At 42.1% G+C, this 17,300-nt stretch overlaps 1 protein-coding gene across 1 annotated transcript in view; it reads right to left on the bottom strand.

Moving 5' to 3' along the window:
• Window positions 1–4,213: 4,213 nt before the first annotated feature.
• Window positions 4,214–17,300, bottom strand: part of LOC103364931 (dynamin-binding protein) — a 30,848-nt gene continuing 17,761 nt past the window's right edge. The window contains exons 2-4 of the mRNA XM_008292231.1: window positions 12,564–12,718; window positions 9,083–9,205; window positions 4,214–6,575 (exon numbers count right to left, since the gene is read on the bottom strand). Coding sequence (XP_008290453.1) covers window positions 4,222–6,575; window positions 9,083–9,205; window positions 12,564–12,708 — 2,622 coding nt within the window. The 5' untranslated portion in view covers window positions 12,709–12,718 and the 3' untranslated portion in view covers window positions 4,214–4,221. The remainder of the gene's footprint in view (window positions 6,576–9,082; window positions 9,206–12,563; window positions 12,719–17,300) is intronic.

Genomic DNA, 17,300 nt, shown 5'->3' with positions numbered 1-17,300 from the left:
TTGTATTTCTCTAAACCAATCACAATCATCTTGGGTGGAGCTAAGCAAAGGATGCAGCTTCAAAATAGTCGAGTAGAGTTGTTCTGATGGGATATTTGCATGCAGGGAAACATTCTGAGGACATGTGAGACTTTTATTAATGTGCCAAAAAGGGCCACAATATGGAACCTTTACATTTAAATATGCTGGAAACACTAGCTTTACAAGAAGCATGATTATTGGCAGTGATTAGATTAGAAGCTTCTGAATGAGCAGGACTATTTGGATGCGTGTGTGTGTGTGTGTGTGTGTGTGTGTTTATCAGAGAGAAACAGTGAACTCTGCAGTCAGAAAGTTAAATGTCATGCAAAATACAAAGATAGGAAATCAGCAGGCAATGATGCTAAAACAGAAAGAAAACACTTTCTATGGATATAATACCTAGAGATGAGTGTCTGGTTTGGCCTCGCTAGTTAATTTAAAAGTAATATTAATGAATCAGATGAATCCAATATTGCCATAAAGCAGCACTGATCTCATTAACTTCACCCACTGAAAGAAAATTAAAGTGACAGCTACCATCATGGAAAAAGATCTCTGATAATTAAATATTGTCAGATCATCCAACCCAGTCATGCCAGAGTCACAGAGCAAGGCACTGAAGCCTCAGCTGCTTCACCGAATCAATGATCAAGTAATCAGAGAATTGCCACTGCAACAAGCAATCCCAGCCGTGACCATGAGCCAGAGAGACTGTTCAGTCACCACAACACTGACGGTCAAATAGCAACTAACCAGATGTCCTGAGTCACCGCAGCGTTTCAACCTACCTGCCATTCTGTTGGCCGAGGCCTTCCGACTGAGTCCAAACAGCGTGGACAGCCGTGCCACGGGCCATGACACGGCTCGCCACAACCGCACTCTGGGTCCCACTCCTGAGTGGGCCATGCTCCGTCCCCACTCTCCGCTAATGCAAAAATCCTACAAACCACACCCAGCGCTTCCAGTCTCCTTATTTCTCTTGGAAAAGAACGGATGATGGAGGAAAAGGATGAAAGGGAAACTCTGAGACAGGCGAGAGCGAGGGAGGACATTTGGACAGTGACTAGCCACTAAGACGCGGTGTGGAAAAAGAGACGGAGGCCCATGTGCAGCGCTTCCCCTCTCACCATGCGCAGGAATGCACCTCATACCTATGTGAAAAAGTTCTGGGCTGCCAAAGACTTCAATGTGCACCCAGACAGCACGACGGAGTAAAAACAGATCAGAGCTAATTAGGTTTGGATGACAGTGATTCACTAACTACTGTTAGAAATACTCATCAAGCTTGTATCTATAAGATCATGCAAATGTTTTACTAATGTGTAAAGAGGCAGATGAACATATGTTAATAAATCTTTAAACCTTTCAGTTCTCATGTATAACTCTGAAACTATGATGATTCTCTCTGAATTCAAAAATATATATCTTTAAAACAAGCATGTGTTGGTTGTTTTGCTGTTTTAAAATGAAGTAAAATGCAGTAACCACAAAAAAAATCTGCACTCCTTGGTACAACTGTGGCACCGAAAATGACCTTTGACTTACAGCCACTTTGCAAAAATGTAGGGACCTTTCAACTGAACTGCAGTCTGTGTTTACATGGACCAGAAAAACAAATTAAAAATATAAATAGTAAAATATCTATTGCATGCATTCCCAGTATTTTCCAGTTCGTAACACCAACAGCTGCCTAAAAAAGTTTTGTTCATGCTGTGTTTTCAGTGTTTGTAAAGTGAATAGTCATAGAACTTCAACATTTCTTATTTCGTTGGGGTTTTTTTTATGATTAATTGCAGTTGAAGTTTGTTATGTTGCACAATAGCCCTTTCTGACTTCTCTCAAACAACCAGGGAGTTTGGGAAAATACCTCTAAACTTAATAATTTAGGTGACTTTAAAGCTGGACAGATTCAGTTTCCTTCCTTCCATCCTCCCTCCACAACAACATGCTGATTCTGCCACATTTGCTGCACTTCTATAATTAACACCGAACTGAGAAAAAGCAAATTCCGCTGTGTACACACACACACACACACACACACACACACACACACACACTGTTATGACAACACTCAGTTTAAATATACAGTCCTCCTTCCACTGACAACTGTGAAGAGTAAATAGGGATGTCTTGTTTGAATAGTTTAAATAAGAGGTTTCTGAAGAGCAGGTCAGAGAGGAAATCTGGTAAGTACCAGCGTCTCATTTTTAGATTCCTTCTATATTACATTTTGTCTCCTGTGGAAGTGTGTTGTTCCATGAACTGTCCTGCAGGCAGAGAGCTACTATGACATCAACTAAAACAAATTCTCCTCTATTTATTTTCTCCTTTGCATTCTTTCTATTGTCTGGGCATGTAATCGGTTCTGCTGGTTAACCATCGTGTAAACTGAGAACCAAAGGAAAACATCTTCATTAAAGGACACAAACGAGGTCTGACATCTTCATTGCTACTTGCTTTACTTAGTTTCTTACTGAGCAAGTTTGGTCCGATTACACACTGAGACCAGTGTTGCCAACTTCTCAGTAAGGAAAGTAGCTACTGGCTGTCCTAAGAGTCGCTAAATGATCATCACCTAATTTGCATAATTATTATTTGCATGTAATTATAATGGACGCTGTAGGAGAGAGGAATAATGTCATGGGGCAGACATAAAGTGAGTAAGAAACACCCTAAATATGTTTGGAACTACAAATGAACTGTCATCTGTTGATTCTTGGTTTGTTTTCTAACATTTTGCCACTGAAACAGGTCGTCACTTCTCACAATAACTTCATGACTAATGCTGAGTCTAGACCCACGTTAAATAAATCAGTTTTGTCCTGGATTGTTAAATGTTAGAATATCAAATGTAATCAAACGACTGTAATGTGGGGTGAAGCTGGCAGCTTTACGTCCAACCTTCCTCCTCCTTTATCCGGGCTTGGGACCCACAGTGACCCAAAAACAATCTGGCAGAGTTACTTAGGGTTTTTGTTTTTTAGTTGTTGGATTTCTTTTTTGTTTTTTCTGACATGAGGAGCGAGCTAGATGTTTGTCACAGAGAGGCACACACAGTGGACAAGGTGAGTAAGTGGCTGAGGCTGAGTGATGATTTATTTGACTGTGACGGTGAAGAATTACATACAGATCTCTGGAAGCCAAGCTGGGATCAGCGGCGGTTTGGCGCATGCGCGATTCATTTGAGGGTCTCCTCTGATCCGACCACAGCTGTGCAGGACTCCTGACCACCTGAGAGAGCTTTGTGACGCTCACAGCAGCACCCGCTGCTCAGGAGAGGAACGGCACAACGATACGTGCTTTTCCGTCAGTCTCCAAAAGATTGATCGTCAGTCGTTGTTGGAAAAAAAAGTCGCCAAGAGGGTTTGGAAAGTCGCTAGATTTAAAGAGACAGTCGCCAAGTTGGCAACACTGACCGAGACGTCCATTTGTAGGATTCATGTCAAATTAAAGTGTAATTTGAATAAAGTGAAATAATCCTGTGCAATATCATTATTTTTTAACATTCAGTTGAATCTGTGCCATAATTAAATTTCTACATACGGCAGGAACAGTCTAATATCAACAGCACTTCTGCATATTATGTTGTTTTTTAAAAATTTTTTTGATTGATGGATGTTCATTTTCCCCTTTACTGCTGCATCTTATTCTTATATTTACTGGTAACTTCTGATCAATACGTTGATTATCGGTTAAGCATTTTAAGTGCAAATAGATCATATAAATAAATGAGTCTGCTGTCAGGCTGCAGCTAACTTATTATCAATTAATCTGTGAATAATTTTCTTCATTATCTGATTAGTCCTGTACACTAAAATAAATAAAATTGTAAAAAATGTCCAAATTACTGTCTCCAAATATGCATCTAAGCCTAAATATACACAATTTACAATGATAAAAACAAACAAAATAGCAATTAATCTGTCACAGTGAAAGTTTGACATTTATTTAATTAAAAAATTACTGAAATGTTAAATCAATGGTTAAAAAAGTTGCATATTATTTCGTAGCGATTTGCCTAATCGATTAATTGATCAAATAAAAGCTGCAACAGGTTAGTTTGACCTCAAATCAGCTGCTCTACATAAAGGTTAGTTTTAGTCTCCATCACGGTGTCGAAGGCACAGTGACCTTTGCCGAGCACCACAGAACTGAGGGCACTTAAAAAAATCCATCTCTGCTGAGGATTTTGGGGTCTCGCTAAAGATTCCACATCACCCTTTGGTCTAAAGGTTCACGTCCATAAATACTTCTGTGCCTCCACCCTCTTTCCCCAACAGTCTTACCTTGTAGCTGCTGCTGCTCCAGGGCCAGCGTCTCCAGTGTGTAGTTGCAGAACTCCAGGTTCTCCAGGGCTTGCATGCGGGCCGTCTCCTCCTCCTCCTCCTCCAGCATCGCCCTCAGCTCCTCGGCCGTGTGCGCGTACGCCTCCATGTCGTGTTCCACCTCCTGCAGCCGCAGCAGCAGCTGGTACCTCTCCTCCTCCTCCCTCTGCCTCTGACTCTCTAGCTCCATCTCCCTCTCCAGCTCCTGCTCTGCTTCCAGCTGGCACTGGATCTCGTGTTCCTGGGCAGCTGCGAGGTCGCCGAACTCCGCCTGACCTCCTGGTATTTGGTCGAGGAGGTTTGCAGCTGGCTCGTCGGGAGAGTAGAAGATTGGGCTGTTGGCGAGGGAGCTGCCGGGCGGAGGAGTGGTGTTTTGTCTCGGGCAGCGAGGAGGGGGACGAGGAGCGGGGCGAGCCGGTTTGTACGGAGCTGGAGCTGGAGGACGGAGGACTCTGGGACGAGGAGGAGGAGGGCGGAGGGTTCTTCGTCTTTCCAAAGAGGAAGAGTTGGACTGCATGAGGCTGGGAATGGGAGAATGTGAGGAGCCTCGGATGATATCGCTTTCATCGCTGTAGTCCAGGATGGAAAAGTGCCGTGAGATGCGTGATTGCTGGTTCAGGTCAGGCACAGGTGACACGTCTCTGGAAACGCCAGAACCCACGTTAGTATCGCTGTACGCAGGAGTCAGGCTTTTCTCAAATTCAAAAAGCTGCTGGGAGAGTTTGGCCTCCAGGTCGCCGGCTGAGGTTGCCAAGGCTTCTAAGGTGATGGATGTTGGCAGAATCCCATTGGAGCCTCGTGCCGTCTGCTGGGAGCGCGGCCGGGCGTCGGCGCTGTGCAGCATCATATCAGCATCACCGACACTAGCATGGCGAGTTAGCTTCTTCTGCTTGTGGCCCTCAACAAGGTTAAATAATGCCTGGCCAAGACTTGCGCCTCTGCTATTGGTGGAGGAACCGTCTGTCGGTGACCTCTGGTAATACCTGCTGTCTTTGGACCAACCAGAATGAGTGCTTGGCAGCGTTAGGCTATGGGTTAGTTTGGGGGGTGCAGGTCGAGAGTTACCGTTGGTGTAGCTCGACTGATTTCTGCCAGAATGTGCAGCATGCTGCCGATGGCTACGTGCAGGCAGGCTGGGCCGAGGTGGGAGTCTGGGTCTTGCTGGAGGAGTGGATTTGGGTCTCTCTGGTCCCCTGTGTGCCGGAGCCAGAGGTCTACGTGGCCGAGAGTCGGGCCTGTTACCTCCATCTCTCTGCCCCCTGTTATTAGTCTGAGCCCCAGCACTTTTGCTTTCCCGTTGCCACCTCTGCTCCTCGGTCCTCTCGAAGTAGTCCAGGTCCCACACTGTGTGGTCCTCATACGGCGTCCATTCAGGATCGTTCTCGGACCCATTGGGACATAAATGACCTGAGCTGTATTCACTACAGCTGTTCTCCTTCTCTTGTTCCTCTTCTGGGTCAACCACATTTGTCTCCTCTGCAGTTTTCCGTCCATCGTCCTCTAATTTCACAAAGCGATGAGGGAATATACCCCGACGCCCTCGCAGCTGCCCCTCCAGCCAGCCATCTTCCAAAGTGCTTACAACGCGAATGCGATCTCCAACGTCAAAGTCCAACTCTCCTGGCTCCATAGCCCGAAACTCATACAGCGCCACTCCATAGACACCACCCTCCTCTTCCTCCTCCTCCTCCTCTTGTTCTTCTTCTACTGCAGCATCCTTTTGTTCCTCGTCATCTCTCATAAAAACCTCCCCTTCTTCCATACCTTCCTCCTCAGTCCCCTCTCCTGCGTCGTCCTCGTACATAAATTGTTGAGGGTCATTGTCCAAATCCTGGCAGTCCTCCGGCTCCTGAGGAGACCGAAGGGGACCCAGGAGCTCCACGAACCCCTCTGGGAAGATGCCCCTGCGTCCCCCCAGCTCGCCCTGGAACCAGCCTGGCTCCGGCAGGCCTGTGATGATGATCAGGTCGCCCTCGCGGAAGTCCAGCTCCTCGTTGAGCTGCGCGTGGAGGCTCATGAGGGCTCGAGCTTGGCCCAGGGCGTACGGCGGCAGCTCCGAAGCCTGGGCCTGAGCCGAGCGTTCGGACAGCTGCCTGGAGCGGCCGGAGAGGTTCATCTCTTTCACGCATGATGTGGGGAAGAGACCACGGACGCCCCAGGCGTTACAGCCACGCTGCCAGGTTTCCCCGAGGTCCATGGACCCACCGGCCTCTCCCACTACCACATCACCTACAGAGACAGAGAACAAAGGGAGTTTCATTTAATAGTTATACAACTGATATGACACCAGATGGACACCAGAAAGTTCTAAAGTGTATCGGAGGGGAGTCAGATACATGGACGCAAACATAGAGGGGAAGCTTCAGTAGGTAAATGTAACTATAATATATGTTTATTGTTTGAATAAATTAGGGAAATAACAGAGAAAAGAGCAAAGACTCCAACGGATGTGCCTGCTCAACAGCCTGGCTTTATGTTTTAGATCACATATTGCACTTCTTGGGGTGCACACTTGAATAAAACTGAACTGAACTGAGTTTTTTTTCCCACATTTTTCTCTGAAACCAAGCAGCTTTAGTCACATTACGATGACATCTAAGCAATTTATTTCAGATTTACCTTTCTTATTGCATTTCTAATAACTTTACACGGGCCCTCGCCGTCACTAACGTTATCTGGAGAATCAGGGATTATAGGAATGTTGACTGGTCAGCCACAAGTCATGGGGGTCACATTCCAAAGACCTGCGGCTCCACCTCCCATTGTGTCCGGGAGCAAAAACTGGAACCCGGCCAATAGCACCGTGGAAAATCATACTGGAAATGAGCATTTCAACTCTCAGATGGTTAATAATGACTGTTTCCTATTTATCCACTGATCTGGGAAGTGATACGCGTCTGTGACAACGCCGAAATATGCTGGAATTATGGCTATTACTGTTGATTTTGGTCACGAGTCAACTTAAAATAAAACACCTTAAATGATAAAGGGATGGGCTGCTGAGGAATTATTTGTCATAGTTGGAGCTTTGGCTGCTACGTAATCTTCCAGCAGCGTTGAGTCACGTTCCTTTTAAAATGTTTCTGTTGTTGAAATCTACTTTTAAAGCACAATTCAGTTCTGACTACTTTAACTACTGCTATGACTACAGCTGCAGGCACTTCTACCAACATTAAAATACAAATATGGAGTTTTACCGATATAAAAGATCTCTGCAAACATCCGTGCTGCATGAAGGAGAATTATTGTAAATGACAAATCACAAAAAAACAACACAACAACTAATGTGATTGTGTGAGAAAATCCGGAAAGAAAACAAAAAGTCAGCCAGCGACAGTCGATGTATGTTTATGTTTGGTCTCTGGGGACATCTAGTGGGGACTTTTGGAATTTAACTATGTGTTGACACTGCGTTTGGTGCTCTAACGCTGGAGGAATCTGTCGAGGTTTCATCTTATTCAATGTTTTAAACAATAATCGGCAATCAAAGAATACAATCAGTGAATTTGGGGAGGATTTCTATGATCCCACAGGTGACTAATGTCAACACCAAAACAATATCCCAGAGCAGCAAGACTGATAGCGGCAAAATATTTAAGATATCTTGTATTTGAGCATGATATGTTTTCATGAATAACATGAAACATGATTGTTTATGATTATATAAACTGACTTAATCTCAAATACAAAATTTTTCCCCCATTTAACTCAGAATGTTGAATCGACATTTGAGCGCTACGATTAAAAATAAATGCCAATTTCTAGTGAAATTTATCTGAACCAAACCCCAAATTCCCCTTTGGGAGTTGCAGAATATGTTCCTGTTAAAAAAATACCATCTATAAATAAAGCAGTTCCTATAAATATGAGCTCCTCCTCAAACAAGAAAGCAAATAATAGAAAACCCGTAACTGTAAGATTCTTTTGTGAAGCTACAATACGTCAGGTTGCTTTGACCTTCAGTCCTCACAGCATCGGTTCTAACTTGTCTTAGAAATTCTAGAAGTTGCAGAAATTCCTCCGTGGTGCACAACATGACCTTTACCTTCCATCTAATAAATTTTCTAGAGAAGCGCCTCCAGCAGGGAAATGTCACAGGTTTGATTCTTGGCTTTTCTGTGTCTAGTCTCACAAAATAAGAGTCTATTTTTAATTGCTATTTACTATAAAGAAGATGCCATAAAAGAAAACAATGCCTTGTCTCCATTCATTATGACCAATGCGATAGAGGGTTGCTTTGTTAGACGATAAAATGTTCAGCATCAGTTTCAGTTCATCAATTAGTTTATGGCAAAAGCAAACACACTATGGATAAAAAAATCATATTCATGAGACTGAATGCAAATTTTAGTTTTCCTCTCAGTACCATTCATTCAGTATAGTACTGTTACTATAACTGAACAAAAAACATTCACTGATAACATTCACTTTGCATCAGTGGAGACAAGGCATCAGTCTGGTCCGACTGTCGGCTCACAACACAAAACAAAACAACACAAAACAACCAGTTTACCTGAGTGCTGCGACATCAACAAGCAGCGTTAAGCTAAGTGAGAAAACACAAGCTTTTAGTGTTGTTTGGAACAAGCGTGTTAAGGCTGGTTAGATCAAGGATGCTGCGCAAAAACCTCAAATTAAAAACAACAGATATCAGAGTGGAGGAAGAGCAAAAGCAGTACTTTAGTGGTTATTGTTAAAACCAGCTTTGTGTGCGAGTGCAGACAGTCAGTCCATATCTCTCTTCAGGGACAGATTCCCCGGCTCTGCTGAGCTGAAATCATTGATGCACACGTAGAGTCTGTCTCCAGGCTTGGTGCTGGGAATAGTAATCTCCTCCACAAAGGTGCTGGGGAACTGACCTGAGGACAGCAGATAAGTGTGGCAGAATGGCACCGGTTAATTCAATAAAAAATAGAAAAAAAAATCTTCCACGCAAACCTGATACTTCTGTTTTCTCAAGACAATGACAACACTGAATGTTGTAACTTCCTAAATTCTTCTTCCTATATTCAGACTTACAGACTTATACATTATTAACCCTCAAAACCCCAAAACCCACACGTAGATTTAAAGGCATGTTATCTTCAAAACAATCGACAAAATGAAACTGAGCCAGAAACTGTAAAAACAAAACGAAGAATCACATTTTTTACAACTTTCTTTGCCTCTCCATCAGAAAACACCCTTAAATCTACTCATTATTATTTAAATCACTTTATTCTGTGTCTTATCTAAAAAAAAAAAATAGCAAAAATAAACAGCTTGCATTAACCAGATTCTGTAAAAAACAAAAAATTCTGCACTCCTCATCGGAACTGAGAAGCCACGAGTGACTCAGCTGAGACCAACAGTCGCATGACAACAATTCAGGGACTTTTCGGCTGAACTGCAGGCTGTGCTTAACCAGATCAGACAGGAGAGGAGTATGGAAAGAAATTCAAAATGTAAGTAGTGAAATATTTATAGTATGTAGAGTCACCGTTTTTTTCCCCCATTATTGTTAACAAGTGTAGGCACTTTAAAAATGTTGAACAAATTCTTTCTTAATAAAAAGTAATCAAAGAAATCCACTGTTCATTTTTTCTGTATCTTAGGATTAATGGTATTATAACTGTCTCATATTGAATAAAATAAATTTTTGAGTTTTCTCTAAAATTGCCATTAGTATAAATAAATATCCTGTGTAGGTGCTGAACTCATTATCTGGAGAGAAAAAGGTAATGTGTTGTCAGTCCAGTGTTTGGCGACCTCCTAAATATGCAGATTTACATTCACGTCCATGATTTCTGGATGGATGGAGTTACCCTGGTAATGAAGAAAGTCATCTCAAAAGGCTAGACAGAGTTTTATATAAACCCAGCTGGTAGCTATCTCCAAACGTCTATGTGCCTGTACCAGAACCAAGACCAGTGGTTGTGTTTCACTGCACAGCGCTTCAGTCTTAAGCTCACATCAGAATAAACTGTCAAAGTTACACATGTTCGTTTATGATGGTGATTTATAGAGGTGACGAACAGATTCATATATTTAGAGAAAGCCAACAGATGAAGAACAGTCAGCACCACTGAACAGAAGGCTAATTAAATAAACTGTATCTGGATGCTATAAATATTATGTGTATTTCTTTAAACTCTTCTTTCGAAGATGTATGTCAACATTTTACCCATTAATAAAGTCAGTTTCCTGTAAACTCATGCTGTACTGACATTATCAGTGTTTTCCAGGAGCAGCTGAACGAGCCGGGATCGACTTCCCCTCTGAGGGAATCCCCCGTGTCTTAAGGGATGTTCGACTCTTGGAAAACTTAAGTGGATTTCTGCGCGTTTGAGCCCTCAAGGGCAAAGAACGCCAGGAAACACTGATGAACACTTGAGCGGCACAGAACGCATTGTGATCCGTCACCGCTTCCTCTGAACAGCGACGACTGAACATCAAGTCGCTGTTTGACCTCAAGCAGTTTGTTCTTCTCCTTTTCTTGCTCCTGTTATATTTGAACTCACTCTGTGAACTCTGTGGTCTCACTTTTCTACTGAAATATAAAGTCCTGCACCTCCTTGGAAACAGCACAGCTATGGCTAGAAGTCATAAAGAAAAAAACTAAAACTAAAACTAAAGCAGCGTTTCTTCGATTGCTTATTTAAAAAAAAAAAAATGGGGGGGGAAAAAAAGAAAAACAACAACATGGCCAACATTTTTAAGTACCTGCGGGTGTTACCAATACTGGACAAATGATTGGTGACTCTACATACTATAGATATTTTTCTAATTACAATTTAATTTGTTTTTTTATACTTGTCTCTTGTCTGATCTGTTTAAACACAGCCTGCAGTTCAGCCCAGTTTGACCAAAACGTCCATGAATTTTTGTCACAACTCTTCGTTGTAGCTGAGTCAACAATGGCTTCTAGGTCTGTGAAGATTCTCAGTCATTCAGGTCGTGGTTACTCTGGTAGATTAATCGTAGCAACTGGACTCGCTTGAAGACGTTCCACCTCTCATCCAAGAGGCTTCATCACTTCTGACTGACGAGTTGGGAGTTCCAGATATCCTCAAGGAGTCATTAACACCTGAGTTTCGTGTCGGCATCTCTGGTTGAAACCTATATGATTCCTGTAGTCTGCAAGCTTTCTGGAAGTTCTTTCGTACTCCCGTACCAGTCGAACGGCGTTCTTCCCGAAGTGTGTAGCAACATGTCTGTGAAGATTCTCAGAAACTCAGGTGTTAATAACTCCTTAAGGATATGCGGAACTCCCAACTAGTCAGTCAGAGCTGATGAAGCCTCTTGGATGAGAGGTGGAACGTCTTCAAGGAACTCAAGCAAGTCCAGTTGCTATGATTGATCTACAATAATGGCTTCTAGGTTGCACCGAGGAACGCAGGTAGCTAGTGAAAAGGTTTTTAGAGAGTTTTTATGTAAGACATGTCAAATAATGATGAAATATCACAACTTTAAGCTCAGATTTGGTTCATTTAACTGATGGAATAGCACGTTGCTGATGCTCAGTTTAAGGACTGTTGGAATTAGAAATCCCAGAGAAATATGTTAACTATGAACATATAATATCAAGTATTAATCCAGTCCCAATATCTGTCTAGTTGACACTGCAACAGAGGAACAACACACAGTACAGAGATGGCTAAAGACTCTCTATCTATAATCCCTAAAGTCCAAATTTATTTACCAAAAAGACACAAAACACACCATACACAAAGTTAAAAGAGAATTTGTCTGATAGTGTTATTTATTTAACTTTAAACATTTTTCATAGATACCGTGGTTGTATCTTGATCACATATTATTTGGGTCAGAAAAATCTTGTCCTGAAAATTTGATGATCCCCAATTCCTTGTTTTATTCTCCTGGACTATTTGACTTGCTCAAGGCCAAACTGTACTGCTAATGCTGCAAGCAGACAGTCAGGAAAGTATTACACTACAAAATCCGGGAGGAAGAGAAGAAATGCATGACAACCAATTATTATAAACCCCAGCTGGACGGCCTCATTTGCCATTTTAGGAACAAATTGCTGAATCACCGGGACATGCACGCCTCAATGCTAAAAACAGTTTCCCATGTGGCTTATTTTTATAATCGATCACAGTCGTAGGATTCTCCACGCTTTGTCATCAGACTGGACTTCTTTTTGGTAAGCTCAGTGCAGCTTCTTATTAAAAATATTCCAGGTCGTTTTGGTAGCACTGAACGCTGTTAACTTACCTGTGACGCCATCTTTGTTACCGAGCAACCAGAACTCATCCACGACACTGAGCACCTCGATGACGTCACCGGTGAAGAGTGGCAGCTCCTCGGAGACGCTGGGGAGAAACTCGAACACGGCACGCACCACCGACCCCGCTTCCATTACTCATAACCTGAGGAGAGACAGGACGCAGGAGAGATTAACAGATGATCCTGACATTCCTCAACATGATAACGCATGAGAAAAAGTCACACAAAATGCTGACTAGGGAAAAAAGAAAGCTCGGCTTAAGAGTGAAACGCGAAACTTTTGAGTTTTCCACAAGGCACTATTGAAAATCCTCGCTATACAAACCAACAAATGCCTCACAGAGAGGGCGAGCGTTTGTAAAATCACACCAAACGAAAAGGGGGCTGGTGAGAGCGTGAGAAACCCGCAACAGAAAGGAGACAGAAAAGCAGGAGAGAAAGAAAAAGAAAGAAAGAGATCTGTACTTAAGAAGGCTGAAGGACATTCCACAACACCCTTGTATCCTTCTCCTGTTTCTCTGCCTCCTCCGGAGTAAAAAACAAGCGTTGGGGATGAACTTTAACTTGAGCCCAAACTGTACGACCGGGGTGAGGCAATCCTTATATCGCACATGAATTCAATAAAGTCAAGTACATGTCCTGGTGAGGTCATCCCTGACTGTTGCACAAAAGCACGCCGGTTATGTAATTTGCTCCCCGCAAACAGGACACTTGATAATGAATTCTAGCTTGAAGTCAGTGTTTTGACTTTTTTTGTATGATGCTTGTGTCATTTCAGTGGGGTGTGTGTGTGTCATGAGATCATGCTGTAATATATTATCACATGTTTTTTCTTTCTTTCTCTACTCGTTAGATCTGTGACATTTTGAAATTGGCTTTCGTTTGCTCTCTTTAAAAGTCCGCTCACTCATTCCGATCATTTTAAAATTCTGATTAGGAAACAAAATACACAAAAGCTGGATGACCGGGTGTAACTGTACATGTTAATACTTCTCTATCAGTATTTATGCTCAAGAAAGAATCCATGCAATACTATTCATGTTGTTATTTCCACATCCAGAGAAATTTAGACAGTTTTTCTGGTTTATTATTTGGGATGCACAATATATCAGCAACCACATCGGTATCGGCCGATATTAGTATTTTTTCCCAATATATCGGTATGAACAAATTTAGCCGATGTGAAAAATCAATAACTGTCTAATGTTAGCGCCTTCGTCTCTACATTTGATATTGCAGCTATCTCAGATGTTTTTACTTAAATGGTCCTGAATGTTAAATATGTTAAAATATGTTTAAATATGTTTTACTTTTGTTACGTAATAAAGAAGAGTATGTGGTCTAATTTCGGCTTCTTTTGAATAGTTTTCTCACAGTACTTACTTATACTCATTGTTCGGTGTGAACAAAAACTAAATATCAACATCGGTAATATCGGTTATCGGTGATATCAGAAATCTTAATATTGGATATCGGTATCGGCCAGAAATTTTAATATCGTGCATGACTATGTATTATTATTTTTCTACTGATGATTCCTAAATGTTTGCACTCTCCCCTTTGCTACTGTATCAATGCAAATGTCCCCACTGTGGTATGAAGAAAGGCTCTTCGTATCATATCGTGAAAGTGAAAATGGTGGGCTCACTGTTTATCAACCATCAAGAAATGTTAGTTAGGAACAAACTAATTAACAAACTGGTTCGCAACTTACCATTAAGACAAAATTTTACTCCGCACCACCGTCTGCGCAATTGTGACGCCTTCTCTGCTACATGCGCTGCAGACAGTGCTGAGAGGAGTGTGAACAATGGAGTCAGAGCTGCTCTGCTGTACAAACTAATACCGGTGTAATGTTAGGGGATGATGTGAAATTGAAATATCGTCCGGTCTAATGCACGTGGAGCTAGAAGCATGGCGGCAACCGAGGAGGAGGGTGAACGCAGTGCATCGACCGACACAGTAGGGCTGGATCCGGATATCGGAATATTTGATTGTTGTGGTGGAGTCCGGATAGCAATTTTGAGATATGAATATTTGGCCGAGACCTGTCCAGGGTGTCCCCTGTCTTCGCCCTAAGTCAGCTGGGATAGGCTCCAGCCCCCCGCGACCCTCGTGAGGATTAAGCGGGGTATAGATAATGGATGGAATGATATTTGGCCGACACCCGCCGCGACTATCAGCAAGAAATTTACAACTTATGCACTATTGATTTTGGTACGATATAGCTTTAATGCACATCAAAAACAGCTGCTTGCTAAATGGATAAAAAAAATGTTCTTTTTTTATTTGCACCAATAAAGTTGTGCAGTTTTTAAGTACTTTGTCTAGCTTAATTATATTGTTAGTTAAATTGCAAATTTCCTCATTTATATCGTGATAAATATTTCTGTCCATATCACCCTGCCCTACAAACTACGTGATGGCACCGTTTCAAAAATACCCCAAGCAGCATCCTTCTCTGTATTATGTGACACAGAAGAAAGCCAGGCTCTAGTTTGTACATTTGATGCAGCATGTGTTTGCATTAACAGCTCCACCATACACGTGCACAAACAAAATCAAAATGTAATCACAAATACAAGCATGAGAACAGGAAAAAAAACACAACCGCAGGAATTATTTCAAGCCTCAGAGCCACTTACGGATTCTACTCAATTATCCGTTCATTTGATGACTACCTTGGTTATGAATAAAATGAGCAAACGCACAAAACAAGGATTTCACCAGCCCTCGTGTATCATTATCTGCAGACAGACTAACCACAGGTGGGGATGGACACGCTGAAGGAGACGGGAAACGAGAGAAGAGGGCTGCAGTTCGCCTCGGTCAATGGGGCCTCTGTTAAGTGGGCTAATGGAGCCAAGTGAGGTGGGAGGGGGGGGAAGAGAGGAACAAGACTCTAGCCCAGCTCAGTGCCACCGTCTCTGGGGAGAGACACGGCTCAGGTTGTGCTGGATGTGGAGGTAGACGGAGGGGCAGATGACCAGCGGTAAAGAAAAAGAGCATCTCAGTGTGTGTGTCTGAGTGAAGGTTAACCAGCGCTGCTTGGCTTAACAACGGTAGCCGAGGCTCGATGTGAGGCAGGTTGTGAACTCAACACCGCACAGTGTTAAAACCACAATGAAACCCGAGCCAAGGCTGTAACTAATGCAAGCCAAAGGGAGGTGTCCAGGCCGAGGCGAAAAGAGGCAGCAGGCCATGAGCGCAAATGGGCTGTCTGTTCATTTAGGTAGTGGACGGGACACGACGCTGTTTGAGGTTTAGTAGTATTTTATGCAGTATTCTGTGCAGCAATACACCAAACAGAAGGATGCAACTAAATCACCAAAATAGGCCACATTACTATTTAGCTTTACTCTAAGAATAATGTGATTGTGATTGATTTTTAACAATTAAAGACTATGTATTAAGTCTATGTATGAAGAGCTTAACAAGTAAAAATCTGCTAATTTGGACAGAGCAAGTGAAGTTTAATGAGATGTAGAGCAAACCAAGAGGAAGCATCATCACTACCTGTTCTTTCCGTGTAGTTTCCATGAGACATACATAACTGATGTGGAGTTACCTCAGCTGATAATGCAAATGAAGCGAAGGCAGAATACTGTTCAGTCACTTGGTCTTTAATAGAGTCTATCAGGGCAGCGTCAACCAGATGACACATCAGGATGGGAGCTGTTGTTGGTTAGATTATTATCATCCAGTGTTTCATGGAAACCATTTCTCAGATGTGCGAACATGACAGAACATGTTTATTTCACAATGACTTGCAGCCGCAGTTTTCTCTGAAATATGGATAGGCAGAAAGATGAAGTAGCGGCAGAATGAATGCAACCAGTTCCTGTAAATGCATTTTAGGCTTTAAATAGAAATATATTTATTAGAAGTAAAACAGACAAGACATCTTACTACCGGAGCAAGAGTCTTAACCGGACTGTCAGAGTGTCTGTCATTGGCTTCTGTCACATTTTTACTCACTACAGGCTCATTTATTTTTCTCCAATATGAAGTTCTGCACTTCTACAGAAACAGCACAACACAGGCTAGAAGTAGAGGATCACTTTTGTGCAGGACGACACAGTTATTTTGCCATAACTCATAACAAAATGAAAGTTTAAACTACGAGAACAACCATGACCTGGATGACTGAGAATCTTCACAGAAATTAAAGTTGAAATTCTTTTTCAAATTAAAAAAAAAAAAAAAAAATGGAATCAAGGTGTACAGAGTTTACAAGTTCCCCCCAGGTTTACCAACAGTGAAAATATTTACATTTTACTACTTAGATTTTGAATTGTTTTTTAGTACTTGTCTTGTCTTTGCTTTGTGTGAACACAGCCTGAAGTTCAGCAAAGTTTAGTCAAAAAGTCCCTCAGCTTTTATCACGTGACTGTTGGTCGCATGTGAGGCATGTATGGCTTTTCAGCTGCATTAAGAAGTGCAGAATATTTAGTTTTTTTACAAAATATGGTTAGTGCAAACAGTTTATTCTTGCAGAATTTTCAAATGAGAGTTATAGACGAATGTTATTTAGATTAAATATCACAATCCTGGATTTGGTTAAGTTGGACAAAATGGCATGTCACTAATGACCAGTTCATGGACTGTTAAAAGGTTGTAAATTTTTTTATGCTTTCTGTTTTTACAGTTTCTCGCTCTGATAAATGGTGTAATTTTGGCTATTTTTTTAATTAATAACTTCCATCCATCCATTATCTATACACC

The sequence above is a fragment of the Stegastes partitus genome, unplaced genomic scaffold (assembly GCF_000690725.1).
Source record: "Stegastes partitus isolate 25-593 unplaced genomic scaffold, Stegastes_partitus-1.0.2 Scaffold795, whole genome shotgun sequence".
NCBI lineage: Eukaryota > Metazoa > Chordata > Actinopteri > Pomacentridae > Stegastes > Stegastes partitus.
The sequence above is the reverse complement of the archived record's forward strand: the minus strand, read 5'-3'. Positions and strand labels throughout refer to the sequence as shown.